General features: G+C 45.5%; 1 protein-coding gene across 1 annotated transcript; it reads right to left on the reverse strand.

Annotated features, from left to right (window-relative positions):
• Positions 1 to 557: 557 nt before the first annotated feature.
• On the reverse strand, positions 558 to 17,228 carry phf20b (PHD finger protein 20, b). Its single transcript, XM_036533721.1, is given in 21 exon segments — positions 558 to 654; positions 656 to 691; positions 694 to 728; positions 1,134 to 1,326; positions 1,685 to 2,105; positions 2,369 to 2,564; positions 2,872 to 2,971; positions 3,237 to 3,415; positions 4,483 to 4,632; positions 5,952 to 6,050; positions 6,159 to 6,377; positions 6,748 to 7,008; positions 7,102 to 7,158; positions 7,316 to 7,498; positions 7,982 to 8,086; positions 8,800 to 9,505; positions 9,827 to 9,903; positions 10,312 to 10,396; positions 11,526 to 11,697; positions 12,000 to 12,100; positions 17,075 to 17,228. Coding segments are annotated over 20 exon segments (3,429 nt in total). The 5' UTR covers positions 12,083 to 12,100; positions 17,075 to 17,228; the 3' UTR covers positions 558 to 582.
• Between the last annotated feature and the right edge of the window lie 1,707 nt (positions 17,229 to 18,935).

Genomic DNA, 18,935 nt, shown 5'->3' on the forward strand with positions numbered 1-18,935 from the left:
GATTGTTTTCATTTCGACAACCTTATTTTCTTTCTTTTTTTTTTTTTTTTTTTACAGCCATTGCTGAGACAAGCAAGCATTTAGAAAGATTTTCATTATTGTATTCTCATACAGTAAGAATGATTAATCAGACAGAGGAGACATGCTTTAACCCATTTCACTGATTAATTATGACAGTAACAAAAATAACTAAATTTACATTATTAAAAAGAGATTAATACAAGAAAACTAAGTGCTGAACACCTATATTACTAATCTGTTAACAGTACATCCTTTGTTGGTAGTCTGCTGCAGATGTCTGGTTTTCCAAAAAGATAAGCAAGACGTTCCACTGGATGTTCTCTCTTTCCCAAACCCATGGCAGACCTGGTTTTACCCTGGAAGCATCCGGGCCTTTTCGGTTACAGGAAAAGTCCCTACTCCCAGGGCAGGTTTCATTTGCCATTGGCATGAGCGGCGCTGTCTGATTGGATTTGATTTTAAGTGTCTGCGGTTTGCTGGCCTCTGCTCCCATTGCAGCAGGGTGGGTGGGTGGGTGGGGGGGGGGGGGTGGGGGGGGGATAGAGGGACTCAGCAGCGCCCTCATGTGGAGCAGCAAAGAGCAATCTGCTGCACCTTGCCGAGCTCCGTCAGCAGCTGCTTGATGCGGTGTTTTGAGCTGAGGCAGACGGGCCAGGGGCTCTGGGGGTCTCCAGCCTCTCCTGTGTAGTCCAGCCAACTCTCCAGCACTGCAGTGAAAGGACAATACAAATCAACACTCAGTGCTATTATGGCAGTCAGTGCTGACAATAATCAAGTCTCCTTTTAGCACATCAACATGTGATGAGCTCATCGGGGCTAAGAAAAGATGAGGGAAGTTATTTTAAGATGAGAGGAATAGCAATTTCGCACTTCTACAGACTTCACAACACTGTGTGCAATACTGTAGGCTAGGAAGGGGGGGGGGGGGGTTGGTGGTGTCTGGGTGTTGAGGGTGTCTGAGGTTTTCCAGTTGTCTTTAAATGACTCATCAGCTCAGAATAATTTGATACCTCTCTACAGGGCCTGCACTGAATTGGACCGCAGTGTAAACCCCCTACCATCATCATACCCCCCCCCCCCCCCCTTCGGGGGCACTACACAGCGAGACTCACCGTCCAGCTCCCTCTCGATGAAGTCCATCCTGTGCGTGACCTCGTCCTGCACGGCCTCTATGTGGTCCAGCAGGTTGATCTGCCACTGCTGCTGCAGGCTGCTGTCAGCATCACCAGCGTCTCCAGCGCTGGTGTCCTCGCTCTTCACCTCATAGCTGTGCTCTGCACACAGCTTCTTACAGCAGTCCGCCTCCTGCAACCAGAACGGGGCGGTGTTCAGCCAAGCCACAAAGGTCTACTAATGAGAGGGAATGAGAGGCTCCAGGCAGAAGTTGCCTGCAAGTGCTGATCTAGGACCAGTTTTACTGTTTATCTGATAATGGTTATAGTTAGGACTGCAGTTGGGGAATTTGGTTGTAGATGAGCAATTAAGGGTAATGTGTGTCTTGAAAAAATGGCAGCCAGGCCAGCGGCATGTGAGCAAATTGAGAAAACCCTGTTTTGGGCCGACAGCCTTTCTCCCCACATGACACATTGCATTAACCCTTTTCCTGGTCTCACTGAGCGTGTTCCCTCCCTGCGCGACAGAAGAGCACAGAGGCAGTGATCACCTTGGCGTGGGTGGGCCGGTCCAGCTGCAGAGGCAGGTGGATCTTCCCCCGCTCGGGGTCCAGCGGGCCGCCGTACCGCTGCTCCAGCGCCAGCAGGTCCTCGGTGCTTCGCAGGCTGTCCTCCAGCTCGGAGCCGCGCGTCTCCACCACCAGCCGCTGCTCCACCGCCGGGTAGTACGTGCGTGGCTTCTGGTAGCAGTGCTCGCTGCTGATGTACGAGTCCTGGAAGGACGGGGCGCGGCACGGCTGCTTCTCCGCCGCCACCTCCGCCGCCCGGCACGTCCCGCTCTTCTCCCTCTCCTCGCCCTCCTCCGGCGCGGGGGACGGCATCGCACCCGTGTCCGCCCCGCCCCTCTTCCTGGGCTTCTCCGCCTGCTTCCACGGCTGGCACCACAGCTTCAGGTCGGGGTGTGACTGACTCCTGCGGGGGGCGACAGAGAGAAGTTTGAGGGGAAAGACCGGTCATGCACCACAAGGCGCCCGTTGAGCATCTCGTGTTATCCGTGTAGTCACATGACAGACGATTACTGCTGGACAATGGGTTCTCTGTTCCCAAGCAACAGGAAGTGATTTACATCACCATCCCAATCAGACTTATTCTAAAGCGTTTTTATTGATTTTCCCTTTGTGACCTCCCCCTTCAGTCTCAGTCCCCGGTCACGTGACAGGTAGTACAGGACTCACTGTAGGATGCTCATCTTGAGCTGCAGGCCGTTGAGGACCTCGATGACGCGGTGCACGTCTCCCAGCAGCTGGTGGGTGGCCGCGATCTTCTTGGCATTCTGGTGAGAGTAGTTCTCCTCCAGGAAGGGCAGGCCGTACATGTGGCCGCTGCTCAGCCAGTCCCGGTCATACCAGTACCGCAGGCTCTGCCTCTGGCCTGCACAAGCATAGCGCACACACACTCATACACTGGCATCCAGGCACACCCCCTGCCTCTACACTCTACAGCTGCTGGCTAACGTTTTCTAACCCTCTGCAGTCAACATGTAGGGGAACAGTACAGAAAATATATATATACATATATATAAAAAGTATGTTACACATTATGTATCATAACTTGATGATAAACACGTTTTAGCATAACGTGATGCTAAAAACTGATTTCACCAACTCCTCCAACCTGGAATGGATCAGCTGCTGTAAATGCAGGTTCCCACGCTCTCCAGTGTTCCTGTTGCACTTACCTGGTGGGTCCCTGCAGATGTAGCAGGTGTACCGCTCTGGCACGTTGTCCTCCAGGAGCCCCATGCAGGTCCCATGCTGCCAGCACAGACACTCTTCACACTGAGGACAGACGAAACTTCATCACAAATCAATGCTCACATGTAATATTTGAAGGCATTCAATTGCACATGATCAGACAGAGCATTAACACCATGCCAGTCTGAGTGATTCAGGCAAAGCTATCATTTCCTGTCTGTGCTGAGTGCTTTGAGGTTTCACTTCTTAAATGTCACAACTGTTTTTACAAGAAGTGCTTGCCTGCAGTTCATTAAAAGACCAAGGTGTAAACTGCTGTGGTATCGTGCCAGCCGGCGACATGCCCCACCTGAATCATGAAGTCATTCTCCTCCTGCACCTCGCAGATGCAACGCACGATTTCGAAGCCCTGCGTCGCCATGGACACTCCTTGCTCCTGAGGGGGTGTGGTGACGTCCAGCTCCGTCCCCAGCTCGTCCTCGCTCCACACAGGACTGTCAGTGGACCAATCACTCCCACTGTCCTCATCTGGACAAGAGGGGTGACAAGAGGGGGACATGAATGCCTGGGAAGGTCTGAACACAGGTTCACAGGAGCTCTAACTGCCAAGGAATGCTGTCCAATGCTACAACACCTAGTACAGCTGGAAGACACCCTGTTCAAAGCTGACCTGCACTGCCTGGTGTAGCATGGTGAGGCCTCCAACACAGTTCAACTGAAACAGCCATACATGGCAACTTTTATAACAAATACCAAGGGCAAATAATCAACATAATGCTGTTTCCATTCTAAATTTCATTCCATCAGTGGCATGAGGCAATGTAGCAAAACTGATAGTTAGATTAAAATATGGGATTAAAATATATGGGATAACAGTACAGGACTAAAAACACTCACAATTTCAATATTTTTAATTGGAAGTGCAGGGCTCATCCTGAAAGCTCATCACCTCTATGAAATATCAAGAAATACATAATGCCTGCTAAAGTAGTTTTTACCAGCTACCATAAAGTCACTTTGATAGCTGATCGCTATATTGGTCTATAATATATCTATAATATCTATAAATCTTACAAAAACTGCATTCCATTTAACTTTTAATAATAATCATAATAATTATTAGGAAGCTAGTGAGTTATAGCTAATGGGTTATAATGGACTACATTTCAAGTGTTTGAAAGTGCCTCTAAGTAGAGCTGGGAGGTATCCCACCTCAGCATTCACCAGACAAAGAAATTCTGGAGCAATGCATCTTAGGTAACAATTCAGCTAGCAGCTAAACTACAGTAATTTTCTTTATTCAATAGGTGCATTAAGGCATATAAATGGGAAATCTCTCAGCAAAAACACAAATGCCTCTGAAAACATGTTCTTAGGAGTAGTCCTGCTAAAAAAGGTTAAAAGCTATCTCTCATTTTCACAACAAATCCAATGAACTTCAGCACCCCTACAAGAAACACAGCCAGTGAGAGCACAGATGCAAGCAAAAGTGTGATATGCAGAGCCAGAATGCGTATAGGACTGGAAAGCTACTGGAAGACCAGGAAGGAAAAACTCAAGAAGAGAGAAGAGGAAAACAAGGTCTTGATACCCACCGTCAATTTGTATCTGTTCTGTGTTGTGTCCCGGGCTGGAGTTGTATGACAACTTGTGTTTGTGTGAAAGGGGGAATTTGTGTAACAAATTCAATTTGGACTGAACATTGAATATTGAGATGTCAATATTCTCTTCACTACCCGTATACTCTGTCAAGGGGAAAGCAAATGCATGAGAAAATTAAACACTTCAAATTTCAGGACATCAATGGCACAAACAAAAGCTACTCTACTGAGGAGGAAAAAAACTAGGGTTCACAAAATCTCAAAGTCTTTTAGAAGCACAGGAATACCAACAACTGGGCTCAGTGACATGAAAAGCAATAGAAGAACTGATGAAATTTTGAGAGGAAACTCACCTTACACACAATTAAAGGGTGTTCGGTGAGATCACATTTTCTTTAAACTCACCAGGCATTCTAATAATGGTAGGAATTATTTTTGCAAGAAAATGGCCGACAACACCCTCAAGAATAGAGGTGGGCCATACAGACTAAAAATCATGCCATCCCCTAATATTTTTGGACAACGATATAGTACGATGACCCCGATACTTTGTTCCAAGGATCGATTTCCGAGCTTTCCTAACACAAAGGTTGCTACTTTCTTTGGAAGCAGTGCATCCTGTCAGTTGAGCTGTTAAGGCCCTTCAGCTATTATTACATGCCCAGCAAAGGGAAGAGGTGTGCACATATAGGGCAAGATGGCACATCTTTAGCTAGGTCGGTGTCCCTTCAAAAGATATTTATAAGCTTGAGTGCTGGGGGAAAGAAAGACGATTCCCAGACGTGAAGTGCACAACAAACATTAGCCCCTTCAAATACCCAACCACGCTATTTTTTTCTGTGGTGTGGTATGAAATTTACTCAAGTGGAATAATTTTGGCATGTTAAAAAAAATCATATCATGCGTAAAATTATACCAGTATATCGGGTATGACGTGACGCATCGCCCAGTCCTACTTGTAAGTGTGTTCTGTAACTGAATGCTAACAGACAATAGAACAGATTTTGTTGTTGAAATTCTGTCACTGTTAATCAGCAGTATTTTGTGTGAACTGTCAGGACCAGAGCAATGTAATTCTCCTGAGGGTGAGCATAAATAAATTTGGGGAAAGAAAAAGAAAAGATCAACAAGGCAACTGCTTTCCCAGGGCAGGAGCATACAGACTAACTGCTCAAGGTGTCAAAGTTCAGGTGTAGGCAACTGAAATCAGCTCCTCACAGTGGCCTTGTCCTGTGGTTCTAATTTCAAAGGGCTGAATATCAGACCAGATTAGCTGGATTTAGGGCTAAATGGATTGGGTCCATTTTGGTGTTTTAAGAGACACCAGCCTGGGTGACAGTCAGCAGAGAGGAGAGGCAGGTCGAGCCGCTGTGCCTCGCCGCTCTCCTGTCAGACAGCAGTATGCAGCAGAGAGGCAGTGCCAGAGAAAGGTTACTCCACTGCGAAAGGCGAGGACCCCTTACCTGATTTGGACTTCTTTTTCTTCTTTTTCTTCTTCTTCAGCTTGATGCGAAGGAAGTCCCTGTGCTTCTTCTCCTTCATTTTTTCTTTCTCTCTTGAAACTGCCACACATGAGGAACACAGAAAGGTTACAATGGGGCACAAGCAGCACGCTAAACCAAGCTAAGCTAAGCTATGATAAGAGGCACTGTGGAGGCGGGCTTATCAACCTGCATCGGCCGCGCTGCGCTCCCTCTCCTTCTCCTGCGGCTTGCGGCTGCTCTTCTCCAGCTGGTTCTCCTTGCTCTTCTCGCGCAGAGAGGGCCGCTGCTGCTCAGCGGCGCTGACAGCGGGGGGCGCTGACGTGCGCCTCTTCTCATTCAGCCGGGCGCCCTTGCCGTCTCCGCGGGGGGAATGCAGGGTCCTCGGGGTGCTGTGCAGGGAGGAGTCTGGAGAGAAGGTGCATACCATACTGGTGACTGCCAAGGCCAAGGGCGCTCATTCACAGCACAAAGGCAATCACACCGGCCACATCACCTACATACCCCCACAGGCTAAGACCAACCACTGACAAATCAGTTATGTGGTGTACACTAGAGAGGAGCTCTTCAGAGGTGACAAAGCACACAAGCATTGCAGGGAATATATCAAAGAACTGACTGCAAATATAATTAAACTGATACGAAACAGTGAGAGACAGAGACAGAGACAGAGAGAGAGAGAGAGAGAGAGAGAGAGACAGAGAGAGAGAGAGAGAGAGAGAGAGAGAGCGAGCGTGCAGAAAGTCAGAACAGATGGGGCAGTTCAAGAGGGACTCACGCATCGAGGCCGAAATGGTGCGCCTCCTCTTGGGGCTCTCCAGGGCGGCCTGCTTCTCAGAGGCGCGCGTCTGGATGCTTCGGGTGGGGCTCAGGTCGTTCTCGCTCGTCTTGTCCGCCTCGTGGTAGTACTTCATGTGGTAGTGCAGCAGCTTGGCCTTGCGGAAGGACTTGAGGCACCCGGGCGCCTTGCATTTGAAGGGGTTGTGGTCCAGCTCGATGGACAGGATTGGAGGGGGCTGATTTTTGATGACTCTGTACACTGAGGAAATGGGACACGCAGCGGTCAGTGCATCAGGCCGTCTTTCAATCTGTGTGTGTTTGTGTGTGTGGGAACAGAAGAGTATGTACTCACAGGGCTCCCTGCTGTATTTATTGGTCGTTGGCAGGTGGGCTTGGCGTCTCAATACAGCTATACAGAAACAAAAATTATTGTTTTAACCTTCTTTCTCCCCATGTGCTCATACATAAAATAAATATGTATACCTATATGTATACAGTATATGAGTCTATGAGGTCTTGACTAGTATCCCCATATCCCCTGCTCTACTGTAGCAGAGAGCTCACACCTTCTAGTGCAGGTGACATCTGTCCTTCCCCATCTGCCAGTTTGGGGATCTCCGTATGATTCACAGCTCCCTTAGCTTCTTTATCGTTTGACACTGCTGACGGTGTAGGGGTGGAGTCTAATCCGGGCAACTTCTGATTGGAGGGAGCTGTCGTAGGCCTGGACTCTGCAGACGTACTCCTCTCTGGAGAGGAGGGGGAAGGAACATGAATGTTATATCATGAATGTTCAACCATGCACTCCCTTATGCCAACACAATGGCAGGGGTGACAATGCAGAGAACAGGACACACACAATAGGAAGCGAGTGTAAAGTACAGGAAGTGTGCTATTTATTCTAAGCATTCTATTGATGTATTGGCAAGTTCACTCAGAGTTCAATTTTCTTTGACCAGACACTGGTGCATTAATACTCAGACACTGGCTAAAGAAATTAGCTATATGATGTAAATGTTACGGCTTTCATTTTTGCTACTATTACAAAGTTCCACATTTTAGAGATCTCAAAGCATCCACAGCTCCTTTTAGAAACTACACTGTGACATCTTTTCTGAGGGATGTTGTCTCAGCAGGGCCAGCTGGGGAGGAAGTGATAGTGAACAGGCAGAAACTGTTAACCGAGTGCACCATCAATGCCTGCGCGATCCCATACAGCAGCTCAGCCACACCTGTGCCCGTGTCCGGCTTGCTCCGCTTGGGGGGCGTGGTCTGTCCCAGGCAGATTTTCCTCTTCCTCAGCTCGATGACCTCACGCAGGTTTTCCGCACGTCCCCCTGTGAATGAGACAAGATGGCGGGTCACCACACGCCCTGAGGTACCGCTTCGGTGGACTTGACGCAACACTGGATAACTTTTTCCATTTACTTAAGCAGAGCTCTCCAGGCATGACCCATCATCTGCAAGGTGTATAATACGTATGGTTACTTCAGGAAGACCGATCCTTCCAAAGCCCTCTTGGCTGCTGTTGATGTAATTGGAGCTGAGGTAACTTTGAGTCATTGCTAGGAGTCAATGGGAGGCAAAACTTAATACCAGATAAAGAAGTACTTTGCAGAATGAAGACTTTCAGCATGCACGCCACATATATAAACCTCAGATTAACCATATATTAGCCACCACAACATATATCAACACAGGTCAACACAGGAGTACAACTGCATGCAATGGAAAAGGTTCTTTGAAAACAGTTCCACCTCCTCACAAATTTACTGCAACAACACACTGCTGCCTTGGTTCCATCTGGGTCCTCTCCAGTAAGGAGGACGGCTACCTCCAGCTCTGCATTAACTAGGCTTTGACAGCGTCACCCCTAGTCATCACTGTAACATACCATGTAATGTATGAAATTATAGACCTTGATCAAATTAGCCCTTTAAGAAAATGAAACCATTTCACGGTGTTGGTAGTTGACTTGTGTAAACTGAGCATCTCAAATGTTTTGTTACTGGTCCTGTAAACCCTGCTGGAAGGAACAGACTGAACCCACCTTCTGTCGGTCGGCTCCGTGTCCTTCTGGTCTGGGTGGGGCCGTCTCGCGACACCTCCTCCTCCCCGGAAGCACGACTCGCAGTGGGCTCAGAGCCCTCCTCTCTCTCCTTGTCCCACAGCTTGCTGGAGCCCAGCTGCCCAGCCCCAGCATTATGCTCACCCGCCACTGGTTCACTCTCTTCCTTTTCTTCCACTCCATTCACATCCTCTTGCTTGGTTTGGGAGCTGCCCCCGGTCTGTCCCGACCGCTCGGCGGACCTCCTCCGGCCCGATTCCTCTACCTTGACCGATCCTGGGTCGCTCTCCTCACCAGCCAGATGCTTGTTCAGCTTGGCGCTCTCTTTCTCTCGCTCCTGCTTCTTGCTTTTCTCCACCATCTTCTTCCCTTCCAGCTCCTCCTCGGTCGTTCTCTTCTTGCGTTCGGCTTCCTCTGCAGGGGCCTTCTTCGTCTTTCTCAGAACCTCAACGTTTCCCTCCTTTACCTTGTCCTCCTCCTCCTCCTCCTCCTCCTCTTCTTCCTCGGTATCACTCTCCGTATCCTGGTCAGACATGCTGGATTTGTCCCTCTGGCTCCTGCCGCTCCCGTTCTCTCGTGCACCACGCCCATTCTCCAGAGACTTCCTGTCTTTCGCCATCTGCTCCTTTGTAACCGGATGCTTCTCTCTGTTTTTGTCCTGGGACTTGGACCTACTCCCATTTCTCTGCTTACAAGGAAGAAAATGAAAAAACCAAAAGTATGTGTAAAGATATTTGTGAAATGACAGTTTCTTCCCACCAGCGTTTATGGAGATATTTACTTTGAAGGATGCTTTCACATATCAATTTCAACATCCACAGCAGGAAAATGCAATCACTTCATCACAAAAAAATCCCACAAGTCAGGGAACAAATGCAGAAAGGGATCCAAGATTATAGGAAAAAACTGTACATAATTACAGTCTAACCCTTAAACACAGCATCATGTTCGAAATCATTTGTTTTATCTGCCATGGAAACCAAAGAAAGGAAATCAGAAAAGGACACACCTCCTTGAAAAAGGGCTTCACATGAATTCCCTTGACTGTTTGGACCACTCCGTCGAAAAACTTAACAGTGTAGGAGGCTGAAAGGCAAATAAAAAAAAAACAAAGAAAATAAAAAACAAATGTAACCAGTGAATTGTACAGGGCCTAATTTTATCCCGCAGGTGAATCCCTTAATTCTACCACCATTAATCTGTACTCAACCAATCAAATTTTATTTTTGCCAGTGCAATAACTTCTTCCCCTAGGCGGTTCACAGACAAAGGCTCCAGAGCCATTACAATTTACATTCCATTTAATTTACATTCCAAGAAATCACATTTCAATTGAACTTGCCTGCTGAACAGTAGTAGGTTTCTCACCCATGGACACAGAAAGGTGTAAAGTAGGATTTATACATTCCACAGTGCAGGAATACGTGGAAATCATTCACGCTTTACAAGCCAGTTCAGAATTAGACATGTATTCTGTGTTTTTGGAGCACTCACCATCCTTGTTGACTGCCAGGACCTTAGCGGGATAGAAACGACAATCAGACCAACTGGCCAGGACCTTTTCGTTGACGTGGAACCCCTGAGGGAGGTGTGCGTAGAAGGTAACAGTTTCAAACACAAGGAATATTGAGGTGAAGAGTTCACATTACAAGAAAAAAATTGACAAAGCAGAAATATCAGAAGAAGATTCTCCATCTATGGAATTCCAAAGTTTCATTACCAGTGTGGTCCAACAATAACATCAAAGGGCGCACTCTAAACACTCAGTGTGTGTCTGGCGTTGACATCTTGATTTCTGTTGCATAAACTTAAAATGTTTTATGCTTTGTTGTTCACTCCTTCTTGGAATTGACAGCAAGTGAAGCTCGTGGTAGGAAAAGCATTTGTTAATATTTTAATTTTTGCTATTGTTCCTGGTGCCACTCTTCTAACAGCACACTTTACTGCAGAAGCCCAGATGAGCAAAGTTAAGGGTTCTTTTTACAATGCTGTTTGAACAGTGAGTCCCCTTTTCCAAAACCAGTGATAATCACATGTTTTTATTTCTTCAATCACACTGGAAGGAAGGAGGATACGAAATCCAACTACGCCCTGTCGCATGTGACATCAATAATTGTCAGACAGCGTAATTATCTATTCAGAGTGGATCTGACAGAGAAGGGCCAACTTAGTACCAACAAAATGCAATTGTGACATTTCATTTTCTCCCTTTTCAAGCAAAAACGACATCAGCAGATTTATTTACCTACAGCTCATTACTGGGGCCCAAGCGGAAAACCTAGCTTCCCTTTTATGGCAAAACATGCCAGACAGTACCTGGCTATTTCCGTCACAATTATCACAGTGTCACAGAGTTAGAAGCTCAGCAGGCGAGAATGGATCCCTAAAGAGGATAGGGTGTACATACCGGCATTGGCTGGAAAAACACGAATCTACTTAAACTTAAAGTGACTAGGTGACACGGCGTGCAATTTCTGCCACCTTATCTTAAACAACTTCTTCAATTTTTGGTCACCTGTTTGGGTTTGGATAGTTGTAAAGTAACACTACATGTTGCAAATGTGTTAACCATTCACATCTGGTTACAAAAATAAAGGAAAAAAAAAGAGAAAATCAATTAAAAAGCAGTTTGCGCCCGTGACTGTCAAGCGTGACATTAATGATGCGCAGATGTTGCTATGACGCCGATGTGTAGGGCGCCTGCTCACCGGGACAGGGGCGTTCTCCTGCAGACCCTCCCTCCTGAGCTGGATCCTCTCCACTGGCCGCAGGTACGGGCTGCTCCAGTCAAACCACTCGTCATAGCGGTGGCTCCACTGCCGGTAGTGGATCAGCACTTTCTCATCTTCGTAATCAATCTTTTCGATGCTGGCTGCATACCTGGGAACAGCGCGGCCAAGGGCAAGAACCGAATTAACGTGGGGAAGGCAGTGACAACGCCAGCAGGAAAACATGATGATATACAAGTCTAATTTACTGTCTATGTGAATTTCGGCATATGGAATTACAGTACAGTATAGGCAACAGAAAAGATCACGCGGAAACAAAAATGGGCCGAAAGTGCTACTTGGAAGGGCTGGGTGGGAGAGATAACCTTCATAAAGCATAACCCATGTTAAGAGTTGCTCTGATTGTGTGATGGAGTGAAATACAAGGATGAGATGTAGAGAGAGAACACTGACCAATTCTTCAGACTGTCTCGGGCCTCAAGCTGTGCTCCCACCTCGAAGGTTATCCCTCTCCTGTTCGGGGGCGTCTTGGTCATTTTCCACCACTTCAAGACCTGCCACAAAATCCAGAGCATAGGGCGTTACACACACACACACACAATCTGGCTACTCTAAGGCAAATATAAAGCCAACCGACAACACATTCCTACGGGCACTTCACTGAATGCTTCTTTCCACAGCAATAAAAGACAAAATATATGGCAATACTCCGTTATTTAATGTTCTAGGTTTTCTGACGTCACAATAGATGTGACAACAGCCAAACTCTTATGAGGAACTGCAATCAAATTATCCTGGGTATTCATACCACTGACAGCAGGTAGACGCCATGGTTTGAGTTTCAAAAGCATGGTTTGTTCAATCATAGATGTGAAGTTTAAAGAATCAGACTTTATAAGCCTGTGTGACCTGGGTTAAGACTGGAACCTTGACAGCTCTTATTGTTATTCCCAACCAGAATCACAGTTCCCATGCTCCTGGTACTGCTCCTGTTCTGATAAGGTAGAAATTGGCAAACAACAAGATAAAAAAAAAAAAAAAAATCACAGCAATCTGGGTGATTGCGCAAAAGGTAAAAAGTCGCATGGTAACCGGAGGTGTAGTGCTGAAAATACCACTGATTACAACAGCGTGCACCTGCATTTTATTTAAACATTGTGAAAACAGCCCTTATGTATGGAAGGGATATTAGCATCTCAGTTTTCATGCGTCGGAGTCAACTTGCATCCATGTTAATCCATTAAGTAGGATGCCCGTCTGTCAAATGGTCATTATCCTATAGCCTGTAAACACAAGTTCCCAGTGAAGAGTAAGTGTCAGATCCCCTTCAACCTTTCATTTACCACAACCTTTAATTTCTCTCATTACACAAGCTACTGGTAAGCAACGGTGGCGTGTGAATTTCTAGCTGCACAGTTTCCCCCTCCTGGGGGCCCTGGGGTGGCTGCAGGGTCCAGCCGGGTGTCAGCCAGCGCCGATTTCCTGTCGCCTCAGCGGATATTTTAATTAGAGGTCGCGGGGCCGTTGCCTCCGAGTGACAGTTACGCAGGTGGCAGCGCGAGCCATCAGAGCGGGGAGCAGAGAGAGGAGGAGGAAGTGCAGGTGCACACTGAGGCAGCTCTAATTAACAACAGGGGCAACGGTGCTGCTACTGCTGACCGTACACGCGGAGAGCAGAGGGACAGACGCCAGGCCGATTTCCGCCTGCCCCGCAGAGCGCTGGACGGCGCTCAACAGCGGAGCGGGGCGAAGCCTGTGCCAAAGCCTGCCGTTTCAGATGTGTTGCTTCCTCCCCGGCTCTGGCCACTCACCGGCCTGCCGCGAGGATCCGTGGGGCGCGTCAGAGCCGGCAGAGAGCAAAAATAGGGCTTTCAAAAGTTAGAGGAGAGTCGTGTTGGATTTGAGGAAATATGCCTCTTACAGTAATGAAATGCCTCCCCTTATCATTGATGTAGCCAACGTGCTGCTGTAACTGTATACGCAGCTTTGCAGAATGCACTATTCATCTTTATGAAAGCCTGTTGCCAACAGTCTTATCCTGTGAAGCCACCCTGACGCAAGCAAGGCTAAGGCCTTTTCCATTTGCCTTGTTTCCATACCTGCATAGGACTGAGAGCTGAGCCCTTTCTCACACTTCTTAGAGAAATCATCACAAAGACCATCAGGTCTGAGTTCTCTCACACATTTTATTTCTGTCCCATCTAGCCCAATTTTAATATACAAAATTCAAACACACCTTCATGAAGCTATACAGTGCATGCCCAGACTTGCACCGTATTGAACTTTGTCCTCGTCTACTGCTTCTTTTCCATTGGAAACTCCTGGCCCTATTACATAGTTGCGCTACTCCAGTAACCTCACAATGCTCCTCACAGCTGGCCTGTCTTGTCTGGCTACCCAAAACATTTTCATTTTGAGAATACAGAAAAATATGTTCACTGTAGCTAATCATGAGTAACGAGCTCCTTTGACCAGCAAAGCATTGTGTGAAATATTACAAGCACGAATATCGGTTTTTCATGCCTAATTTATACTTCCCGAAAGCCTACATTTCGCACTGACGCAAACGTGTGGTGACATCACAAATCAAGGGCTGACCTTGATACACACAGAAGGCACTGTCTATAATTTGTACTATTTAAAATTTGGTGAATTGTTTGAAAAGAAATACCCATCTTAAAAATAAAACCTTGGCAACACCAAACCTGTTACTAGAGGAGAGACACAGGATTATGTTATTTAGGCTGTGACCCAATTGCTCCCCTCCCCAATCTGCTTCACCAGAGGCCCCCCCTCAATGTGACACTAAGTGGGCCACCTGATCTAACAAACAGCAACATTAAGTAGCAATAGGGACAGTGACACTTAAAAGAAACCTGCTATGGGCATCAATGGACATATAGCAAAGTGTGCTTAAGAGTTCGCTCTTTATCATTGCACTTTGTTTTATTATTATTACACAACTGTGTCCTCCTCCGACTTATTGTGTGCCTGTATGAAAGTAATGGTGGTATTGGAAAGTTTCCCTGCTGTACCATTTTCTCTCTAGTTTGTGTACTGTGACTGAAATTTTTTAACAAAGCACTTTTAAAAAGGACCAAGCCAAGAGGTCTTCACTTTGGGAGACCCTATGTCTGATTCTGATGCTGATTCTGAAATTAGCATGTCGCAAAACATCTACAAAAGAACTGAATGTACTGCTCAATATGTGTTTGGTTAGTGGCCCCTGAAAACATTTTAGGAGAAAAATGATTAAGCTATGTAACTGATAACTGTCATTTACCACCCTGCAAGTCAGCATCTACTTTCAGTGAAGTTTTAGCTAGCTGCTATGTTATCCACAAATGTAGAGGGCTATACAGCTAGTTATTTATTATATACAGCTAGTTAATAACTATAGATAGCATATTATCATAACTATCTCACCATATTTAATTAATAGTGTGTACTACTACATCTAATGTTTTAATATTGACAGTTTAATAGTTATTATTACATGCATATTATTTCGAGTTATACTGACGACAGCTGCAGTAGCTGACCAACAGAAATTTCTACAGCAAGGGAGGTAGCCCAGACACCGTCTTTCCATAAGAAGACATTTTCAAGGAAAACATAACACTTTGTTGATTAAGTGGAGTGCATAATAAATTATTATTACTACTGCTTACAAGTAGTCACTGGTCATCCTCTCCGCTCAATCAGCAGGGAGGCCTGCGCTTTTCCAGATTTGCTGAAGGGGGGCAGTAAATGGCGCAGTAAACCCACTCTCCTCTCACGGATTCGCCTCCTCTGGGACATGACTCATATACTTCTTATTACCCGTTATCACATTTTCTAAATAGGCCTACTGGCATTCCGTCAATGTAAATTACATGACTTCCGTAACAAGCAAGCCAACCAGTTTTCGCCCGTTAGAAATAACAGCTATGTTACTTTGCTAGTGTCCGATGCTTGCATTCACATCAGAGGAGTGCTGAACTGAGACGACTGTCTATTTCTTGCGATTCATTTAGTGTTAGTGTTAGTTAGCTACCAGAGTCTACGCCTGAGGACAGCGTGGACGGCAACCACGTGAAACTGTCGTCTTCTAGCTTCCCGTGTTAACCCTTGCATTTTACTGTCAGCTGGCTACCGGTGAAAACGCAATCACGCGCCATTTTTAAACATTTCGTAATAACTAGTTAAATAAACTTTTTTTCCGATATTTGAATGTAGCGTCACCATCAATATTGTGTTGCAAGCAAAGACAGACGATCAGTGATGGCTAGCCCAGAGTTTTAGCTATGCTAACATTAGTTAGCTAATCACTCAACCTTCCGCAAGAAGCTGGTTACTTAAACGCGAACGAGCACGTGCTTATGGTTCGAACCATGAACAAACCAGCTCGCGACTGAGGTTCTTCCGAAGAGAACCTACAAAACCCGCGCCGGTAACCTTTATCGAACCGGCCAGCGGAACACTCTGATGAACCAATCATTGACACCGTTCATCTAATGTTTCAAAAATGCGTTTGTTTCACGTTACGACACGGACAATCACTGCTACAGTAGCCTGGAATCGAAATGACGCAAATGGCGCGCAATACGTTTCCTCCCCGTTGTTTATGCTATACAAGCCAGCTAACAGTGGCTAACTAGCTAGATACGCGGACAGACAAGGATGGCTACTTGAACAAGAGCAGACTTTCATAATACACAAATAGACTTCTGTGTCTGCAACACTAAATAACCAAGCATTAGCCTCTTAGCTAAGATTATCATCAGACAAACATGTTTTTGACTTTTCCACCAAATATGGCTTGCTCGCTAGGAAGCTAACTAACGCGTATCAATAATGAGAAACGTGCATGCAACGTTTTAGCTAGCTACCAAGCTAGCTTCCAAGCCGCCTTAGATCGTTAATTTCAAAGGACACAAGACTTAAAATAAAGGTGTAAACAAGTAAAGGAAGCTTGAACTTTCAGCAAATAGACAAACTGACAATAATGACTCACTAATATGCTATAAGGGAACTACCTAAATCCATATTGCTTATACTTTTTAACCAGTGTACCGATTTCGAAGACTCTCATTGGTCTAAAGCTCTGACACGGACCGATATTAAATGTCTTATAGGTTGGGTTGGCTGTCAATCAGTGGCTGACTTTACCGGGCCTCTTCTCGGCCTTCTCCTGTACAGTGTACCGTAATTACGGCACAAAATACAAGGCTGCAACTTCCCAGAAAACTCCCCGAATCCTCTGGAAAGAAAACCAACGACAGACTTGCAGCGCATACGGATAGACAGGGCTGCACAAAAACCGACATTTCTAAGGTTACATACCCCTTTCCGAAGAAAATGATTTCATTTTTTTTTAAGTTGAACAGCAAGCATCAGTCAGTCGTGTGGAAACACATGAGGGCAACTTTCATTTCTATTGATGCATCATCACCATCATAAACACTTGGAATTCGTATTCCATATTACTGCCCTAAATCGCGTAAAAGACGGCATATAGTCTACACAATATAATAAAAGGACAATACCTTTGGTTTTCCGGAATCTTTCTTCGATGGTGATGCATGTGCAGTTAGCTAGTCCTTCACGTAACGTGCCGCCACCTTCCCTGCAGCGGTAGCCCACGCAGTTTATTTTCCCCGTCTGTTAAAGAGCAGCGAGGAAGAGAGCACCGCCGGTGTCACGGAGGGGCGCTCATCTGCGCTTGCGCCCCAGCAAGTATGTGCCCCCTTTCTCCCACTTCAAGAAGTGTAGAATGTTCTTTGAAAATCAAATGATGTGGTTTTTCTTCCATTAACCTAATCATCGGTTCATGCGCAAATGCAGCCGAATTTTAAACGTTTAAATTTGTTATTTTTGAAGGCCGTGTTTGGAGCAATGAAGTCGCTAGCAGTGGACAAAGGTTAAGCGAAAAACTCCGTTTCAACGAAAACATGATGACGATAATTATTTTTTCCAATGTCTCATACTACTGTTATTTGTGCTGGATACCGTTGACGGTAATAATTATTATGGTGATGATGATAAAAATTACAATACCAAGAGTGAAATATTGTCATCCTATATTTTGTACTTGGCAACTGCAACTATTTTAACGTAGTTTTACGTAATACAATAACAGTATTAATGGTAGATATTATCGTCTATCTTCACAACTGATGACGTAAATGATTCTTGTTTTTATTACTATTGTTATATTTTCTTGATGAAAATAGCGAAAGGGACAGTTCAACTGTGAGCAATCGATGAACGTACTGACATAAATAACGTAAAGACGAGAGAAGAGCACCTATTGTATTTTTGTAAGCGTATTTACAAATATATTACTGGACAGTTAGCCTACTGTAATGGGCTACTGGCTACTTTTAAACACAGTTTTCAATATACATCACAACGGGAAAATACAGTACAACGTCATAGCATTCATTAAAAGTAAATCTCAAGGCGAAATGTCACTACCCAAATGAAAAAAAAAAATTGCAGAATATCGAATTCGTCGATAACAAACTTTTCAGTCAGAAACATCTGGACTAAGACGTCACTTACAAATAATCTTAAGAGAACGGACCCACACCCCCGGTGCACAGGATACCTCTTCCCACTCCCCTGGACTGAGCACCCCAAAATTTAAAATGCACACCGCCACTTTAAAAGGTGTAATCTTGCACTCTTCTGCCTGCCACTTAACCATTTAATGTCTTGTTATTTTGTCTATTTATTGTCGTGTGTATTTATTCAGTGACTGAAGGCAGCACAATGGGTCCCAGGGGAACGTTATTTCAACCTTACTGTAGACTTGTATGTATGGATGGCCTGACAATAATATCTGTCCTGACTCTTAAGAGCAGTCAATACTTTCTTGTGATACAGCATACAGAAACCAACACTGAATCAGAATGTGGCCTATATTTTGCTTTTGCTATAACTTTTGCTTTTAGTGTATTTTGCTATCAGTGTAAATAGTCGACATTTTTATATCTTTGCCGTCCATTCTCATTGTTTTGTCAACGTGCGAATTTGGGTAAATTGGCTCTGTAGAGCCGGAAGAAGGAGCACTTCCTCCGCTATCCACAAGAGGGAAGTGAAGGCAAAGATTTCTATTTTGTAAGAACACTGACACGCACAGTAGACAACCTCATTACCCATCAAAATATTCTTCAGAATAAAATGGTAACTTATCTTTCAGCAGTTTAAGCACAGCACGTTGCCTATTTTTTGGTGGGTGGGTTGGGGGGGGGGGGGGGGGTAATGTCATAATCAACTACTCAAAAGGATGTTTACAGCATCTTCCTCCTCATCCTACCACCTCCCACCACATCCTAGTTTTTTTCCAGCATAAAAACACTGATGTGTTTTCTGAGTCATTGTCATTTTTGCATGTAGCTTGCT

This window comes from Megalops cyprinoides, chromosome 7 (assembly GCF_013368585.1).
Source record: "Megalops cyprinoides isolate fMegCyp1 chromosome 7, fMegCyp1.pri, whole genome shotgun sequence".
Taxonomy (NCBI): domain Eukaryota; kingdom Metazoa; phylum Chordata; class Actinopteri; order Elopiformes; family Megalopidae; genus Megalops; species Megalops cyprinoides.